This window comes from Arachis duranensis, chromosome 9 (genome assembly GCF_000817695.3).
Source record: "Arachis duranensis cultivar V14167 chromosome 9, aradu.V14167.gnm2.J7QH, whole genome shotgun sequence".
In the NCBI taxonomy this organism is placed as follows: domain Eukaryota; kingdom Viridiplantae; phylum Streptophyta; class Magnoliopsida; order Fabales; family Fabaceae; genus Arachis; species Arachis duranensis.
In genome coordinates this window covers 3,868,303-3,875,802 of record NC_029780.3, presented here as the reverse complement: position 1 = coordinate 3,875,802, position 7,500 = coordinate 3,868,303, and the positions used below count along the sequence as shown (strand labels likewise).

The 7,500-nt window shown below is 35.3% G+C and overlaps 1 protein-coding gene across 1 annotated transcript; it reads left to right on the top strand.

The window, feature by feature from the left end:
• The first annotated feature begins 495 nt into the window (after positions 1-495).
• LOC107464037 (LRR receptor-like serine/threonine-protein kinase IOS1) lies at positions 496-7,457 on the top strand. Its single transcript, XM_021130675.2, has 16 exons — positions 496-916; positions 1,001-1,544; positions 1,670-2,154; positions 2,248-2,380; positions 2,454-2,525; positions 2,616-2,690; positions 2,775-2,855; positions 3,115-3,293; positions 3,377-3,594; positions 3,945-4,071; positions 4,173-4,241; positions 4,319-4,508; positions 4,768-5,639; positions 6,036-6,440; positions 6,594-6,997; positions 7,087-7,457. Exons 1-13 carry the CDS (start codon positions 835-837, stop codon positions 5,165-5,167), a joined length of 2,655 nt encoding a protein of 884 aa, XP_020986334.1. The 5' UTR covers positions 496-834; the 3' UTR covers positions 5,168-5,639; positions 6,036-6,440; positions 6,594-6,997; positions 7,087-7,457.
• Positions 7,458-7,500: the final 43 nt, after the last annotated feature.

The window sequence follows — 7,500 nt, the reverse complement described above, 5'->3', positions numbered from 1 at the left end:
GTGCTGGAAAAAATGACAACTTCCTTTTGGAAATATTTCTTTTGGTCCAAAACAATGGTCTATTTAATCGATTTAGTGATTAACTTACTTATCTGTATAAATAAGTGTTAGAATTTAAATCTTAATTTATACATGCAATAATTTATTAGATATTGGCCAATAATAAATTCTTAACAAAAATTTCAATCCATGAACAATTAAGTTTTAACTACTCAAATTAAGGAATATTGAAAAAAAAAAGGTATATTCTTAAAATTCAATTCAATTTAGAATATTAATTAATATATTTTCATTAATAAATTTATTAAATGAATAAATATAGGAATGGAATAATATTAATGAGAACTTTATATTCTCTTCAATACAAACAATCAGTCACAACTCACAACATATACAAGTTTGGTCTTTTTGTTGCAAAGAAGAAAATGAAAGAAAGAAAAAGCCAAGTCTCAACCATTTAAAGTTTAAACTTAGTTTGGCAAATTTTTTTAAAAATATATTTACGTCCTTGCATTAATGGATAGTGCAAAACTGCAAAATGAGACGGAGTTATTTATATATTTCATTACTTAGAGTGGTGCATGTTCCATTGTTGCCACATGAGCATAGAAATGATATAGTTTTATACCTTGAAACATTTATTATCTTTTAAGTATCCATATAATATTCATCAACTGATCACTATTTATCACAAATCCTATCAAAACATGTTACTGTAGGTCACGGCACATATGAACACCACCGTCAAAGTTTATATGGAACTCTTTTTATATATGGAATTCTTATTACTCTCCCGCTCATTATAAGGTGCAGAATAGAATACGAAGAAAAATAATGAGAATGTTAATGCACTTGCTTTTTGTGATGCTTGGGGTTGTAACTAGTGGGCTCCTGGTTCAAACCCAGTTTCAATCAGGTATATGCTTACCAATATTTAATTATTTGAAGATCAGAGTCAATTGAAACAACTCAATTTGAAACCAATATTTGTATGCCACAGGATTCATTAGCATAGATTGTGGGCTACCCGAAGGAAAGGACTATACTGAGAAGAGCACAGGAATTAATTACATTTCAGATACTAATTTCATTGATTCAGGTGTGAGCAAAATGGTATCCAATGAAGATAAGATTACTCACCAACAACAGTTTAGTTACCTGAGGAGCTTTCCCAACGGTATGAGAAACTGTTACAAAATTAGTGTGACAAGTGGCATTAAATATTTAATCAGAGCAAGTTTTCTGTATGGAAACTATGATGGTCTAAATGAGCCTCCACAATTTGATATTCATCTCGGGTCTAATTTGTGGGACACAGTGAAACTAACCAATGCATCACAGAGCAGTTACAGAGAACTGATGCACACTCCCACACTGAATTATGTACACATCTGTCTAGTTAACACAGGCAACGGGATTCCTTTTATTTCTGCCATAGAGTTCAGGAATATGGACTTTAACAATGTTTATGAAACTTCCGGAGCTACAACATTGGCTCGTTTGGCTGGTCTAGATTTTGGTTCATTCACCAACCTAACATACAGGTCAGATTTTGCTAGTATTGTTTGGATCGATATTTGATTATTCCTCTACTACAAATTTGATTATTATAGTTGTTGATAATTTAATTGAAAAAGTATGTTAATTAACATTAAATTGTGGTATCCAGGTACATGGATGATTTTCATGATCGTTTATGGGAGCCTTATTCCAACGACCAGTGGACACAACTACACAACCCTATTAGCAATGATCTACGTTCCAACGATTATGAACTGCCAATTTCAGTAATCTTGACTGCTGCTACACCAAGAAATGCTAATGGTGTCTCCTTAGATTTCTACTTTGATGCACTTAATGAAACTACACAGCAACGGTCCTATTTTTTTCTGCACTTTGCTGAGGTTCAAAAGCTGGCACCAAATGAAACTAGAGAATTCAACATCGCCATTAATGGAGAGTACTTTTATAATCTACTTCTAACCGATCACTTTGTACTTACCATACCTTATTCATCTCCAGAAAATGTATTCTATAAGAAGAATAATATTTCTCTTGTTAAGACAGAAGCTTCTAAGCTTCCACCGATCATCAATGCTCTTGAGATTTATCAAGCTAAGGATTTCTCACAATTAGAAACTCAAGAAGATGATGGTATGTTTCTTTTCATTATCATCAGTAATCTTATAGTTCTGTATATATGAGCCTCATTGTTAACTCTCTAATATCTGTGTCAAAAAATGGTAGTTGATGCTATCACAAATATCAAGAAAGTTTACAGGGTGGCCCAAAATTGGCAAGGTGATCCATGCGCTCCTGTAGCATACATGTGGGAGGGTCTAAATTGTAATTTTAATGGCACCCCAAGAATCACATCCTTGTAAGTATGCATATATAGATTTAATTTGTTAAGTATAATGAACCGTTTATAATGTATTTGGAAATTCATGCAGGAATTTATCTTCAAGAGGACTCACTGGACACATAGCAGTTTATATCTCAAAGCTTACTAAGTTAGAGTCCTTGTGAGTGACTCCAATGCAAATTCTTTGAATTTTTGTATGTTTTTTCCTATCCTCCTCTTGGATTGCAGTGATTTGAGTTTGTTGTGTCAGGGATTTATCAAATAATAGCTTAATTGGGGAGATACCTGTTTTTCTGGTAGAAAACCTGCCATCGCTTAGAGTCCTGTAAGTTTATTTCATACTCTCTGCATTAATATAAATTATTGATTTCGTTGTTACAAAAAAATAAAGAAGCATTTTCTTTTGTAGAAACTTGCAGAATAACAACCTCACAGGTCTAATTCCAAATGCACTTCTCCAAAAGTCAAGTGAAGGTGTACTATCACTTAGGTATGTATCTTACTCCAATTTAATTTGATACCCTGAATCAGCAATACCTGTTATTTACATAGTTACATGAATCAGCAAATGTATTACCTTCCATGTAACTATTATTTTCTTGATTTCATTATTTCTCTTTTATCTTATACACATACATACAACTTTAAATAATGACACATGGAAACTTGAAAGTAAGAACCTCCATAGAAATTGCAAACTAAATGTAGTTTTTCACTTTAACTTGATTCTTGTTACTGAATGATGCTAGGTTGGGGCAAAATCCAAATCTATGTGAATCTGGTCCTTGTGACCAACAGACAAAAGATAAAAGCAAGGAAAACAATCCAGTTATTTATATAATAGCATCTGTTTCTGCATTTTTGATGCTCCTACTGGTAGTTCTTGCAGCAGTTAACATCATTCACATTAAAAAGAGAAAGCTAAAAGGTAAAAGAAACAATACTGCAAACTACAATTTACAGTTCTCTAAGTACAATTAACCATGACACACATTTTGACCTTAAAATTAGATGATGTCTACATTCATATGGAATCTGGTGATCCTTTGGAATCCAAGCGCCGACAATATTCATTCGATGAAGTTGTTAACATGACCAATAACTTCGAAAAAGTCCTCGGTAGAGGTGGATTTGGAACAGTTTACTATGGCATTATTGATGATATTCCAGTAGCTGTCAAGATGCTTTTGCAATCATCAGTACAAGGATATCAGGAATTTCTTGCAGAGGTAAAATTTATAATAAAAATGTTGGTTATCTAATATTTCTTGAATCTCAAGACAAAAGATTCAATAAGTATAAAAACAAATCCGCCACTAAATCAACCCCCACGTAATTACTTATTGAGAAAGTCTAGGAGGTCAGCACTTTTATTAAAATTTGGCCTGCACTTAACCAGCAAAAGAAAAGTGAGTAATTCCATACTATTAGATGTAATTTCACACAATTAAAAACATTAATAATGACTAATTGATGATTACAAATCACAAAACTTACTGCCCCCTAGCACTCCTCAAATTAAACACGTTATAACCAAATTATCAAATTCTTTTACACACTAAAATGAGATAAATTACAGGTTAAATTTTTTATGAGGGTTCACCACAGAAACCTGACTTCTCTGATTGGATACTGCAATGAAGACGACAACATAGGGCTCATCTATGAATATATGGCAAATGGGAACCTCAATGAACATCTTTCAGGTGTATATCTGAATTACTTATTTTTTGTTTAATTTAGATTTAATTAACTTAATTATGCTACAAATACAGGCTTTTAAAAGTACTTAATCATAATTGTGCAGGAAAAACTACCCGGAAAAAATTCTTAACTTGGGAGGACAGACTCCAAATAGCAGTGGATGTAGCCCAAGGTTAACTAGAAAGCTAACAAACCATTTTCTTCAATCTCATCCTATTTTCTTTAATTTGTACTAAAATCTTGTGTCAGGATTGGAATATCTGCATAGTGGTTGCAAGCCACCTATAATCCACAGAGATGTAAAATGTACAAACATTTTGTTAAATGAAAACTTTCAAGCAAAATTGGCGGATTTAGGCCTCTCCAAAAGCTTCATTTTCAGTGGAGACACACATGTGTCCACTATGGTTGCTGGAACTCCTGGCTACCTTGATCCAGAGTAAGTGTTGTAATTACTTTTGGTTTAAATTTTATTTTTAAAGTTTGGTTTGAATTATTTAATTTTAATTTTAATTACTGTGTTGGTCTCTATAGTTTCACCAAATTTATAATTAGGTCTCGATACCTTTTTTTCTTTTCAATTAGGTCTCTAACTCTCTATACTATTTTTTATTCTGTAATTATGTTATTTTCATGAGTTTGAAGAAACTACTATAAGACCTTTATAAATTAACGAAACTATATTATTGGTCATGCAGGTACCAAACATCAAATAAATTAACAGAAAAAAGTGATGTGTATAGTTTTGGAGTAGTTCTTTTGAAGATAATCACAGGTGAAGCAGCAGCAGCATCAAAAGCACATAACAATGCTCACATAAGTCAGTGGGTGGGTTCTGTGGTTGCTAGAGGGGACATAGAACGTATTGTAGACCCAAGCTTAGAAGGAGATTTCGACATTTATTCTGCATGGAAAGCAGTTGAAGTAGCAATGGCATGTGTCTCTATTAGTTCTAAAGAAAGGCCGTACATGAGAGATGTTTTGGTGGAGCTAAAGGAGTGTTTGGCGGTGGAATTAGCTCGGAAAAATGGCGCCAAAGATTCAAATGAGTTGGTTACCATGAATCCAGTTACTGAAATTAGTCCCATAGCTAGATAGTTAATAAATAATTCCTTCCTAATCTAGCTAGTGCTTAAAAGAAACGGAAAAGCTCTGCATACAAGCCATGTATGCTTTACAAGTTTATTAAATCATAAATTTAAAATACTCGCTCCTCCAGCTACGTTGATTACACGCGCTATATAATATGCCGCGTATATTTAACTTCCAAATTTAAAATATTTATTTCCTTCTTCGTTTTCGTTATCTTGAGATTTGGTTGTTCTTCTTCTCGCGCGTTTTCCTCATTCTTCTCCATCGATCTTTTCCTCTTCTTTTTTCACTGGTATGTTCTTCGTTTACGTTCTCTTTTTCTCTCTCTGCAACTCGAGCTTCGTTTTCTCTCTTGATTTGTTGTTTTCTGAAATCAAAGTTCGAACTCGTTTTGAAGATAATGGATCCTTCAAGCTCAGATTCTGCGCTGAATCCAGGCGATGTGGATTATGAATTTGAATCTAACGAAGTTCCTGAGGTTTGATTTACAGTAATTTGTATAGCATTGTGTAGTTTAAAAATTGCTGAACATTGACAGTGAAAGTAACATGTTAACATGAAGCGCTCGGGTGTAGATCAATTTCTGCTTTGGGTGTATTTTAGCTATAAGTGTGGGTGTATATACACTTTAGTTGTTTTTTGTTATTTTTAATTGAGTTGTTGTGGTTCAGGTGTATTATATCAGACATGATTGGGTGTGTTTTTAGTTTTTGACATGGTGTATTCTGCAGTCTGTGTATTGACAGTTTATGACTTTAAAGGTCATTCTGTAGTTGAGTTGTTGCGGTTCGGGTGTATCATATTAGACATGATTGGGTGTATTTGTATCATATCTATGGGTGTATTCACAATTCTGACACGGTTTATTGTGCAGCCTCTCTCTGTTGTTGATGACGAGCTTGTTCCGAAGGTCGGAATGACCTTTACGACCCTTGAAGATGCCGGAAAATTTTACAGGAACTACGCGAAGGCTGCAGGTTTCTCTACAAGAGTTCGGTGCACAAATAGGAAGGGAAACGAGATTAAGAATCAACTGATTACATGTAGCAGAGAGGGAAAATGGAAATCTAAAATATCTCCAACCGAGAAGACCAATCCGACAGCCGGTTTAAACTGTCCTGCAAGAATTTATATACACACATTGAAGGATGTCGGTGCTAGGATCATTTCAAAGGTTGTGCTGGATTAAGCTGGCCTTTTGGGCCGACGCAAGAAGCAGAGCCGCCTGTGAATATTTCGGAGACGTCATTTCATTCGACACCACCTACAATACAAACAGGTAACAAACTGTCCCTTTTTATGATGCTAAATTAATTTATTTTTACTAATCCGCAGCAGAGGTGTATATTGGCCGTGTCATTGGGTGTATTCGAAGCATTTGTTGGGGTGTACCTAATGATTTTGCATTCTGGACCATGGCAATTCGTGTCAGGTATAATTTGGTCTGTGGTTCTTTTGTCGGGGTGAATCACCACGGTCAGTCAACACTTCTCGGATGCTCTTTGATGAAGAACGAAGAAATTGAATCATTCAAATGGTTATTTCAATGCTGGCTTCGTTGCATGGGAGGAAACGCTCCGAAAGGGTTTCTCACCGATCAGTGCGCATCAATGAAAAGGGCTTTAGAGGCCTGTATGCCAACAACAGTTCACCGCTGGTGTATTTGGCACATCATGAAGAAGATTCCAAGCAAATTAAACGGGTACAAGGCACACGCCGATATCGAACAACAAATGAGCCATGTTGTTTGGAACTCTCACAGCAAAGACTCATTCGATAGGAATTGGAACGATTTTCTGGTGAATTTTGGTCTTGCGGACAACAAGTGGCTCTCAGGTAATGTGTTTTTAAATTCTGCAGCAGAGGTGTAAATTGTACTATATCTCGGGTGTAATTTACTGTGTGTGTTTGGGTGTATTATGCAGATCTGTACGAAGACCGTCACATATGGGTTCCTATCTATCTGGACCACCACTTCTGGGCAGGGATGAGAAGCACACAAAGGAGCGAGAGCATGCATTCATTTTTTTAACAAGTACATCACCCGTAACAGCTCGCTCATTCAGTTCGTCAAACAGTACGATAATTGCCTAGGAAGCAGGGAGCAAGCAGAGAGAGAATCAGATGCTGCAGATTTTCATACGGTCATACCGTGTGCAACCAAATCCTCCATCGAAACTCAGTTTCAAGATGCGTACACCCAAGCAAAGTTTAGGGAAGTCCAAGCCCAATTCAGAGGAAAGGCGAATTGCATCACGAGATTAAAGAATTCCGCTCTAGGCTATTCAGTATACGAAGTCGGAGAACAAGTTTCCAGCTCAATATTGGACAAGTTCGCG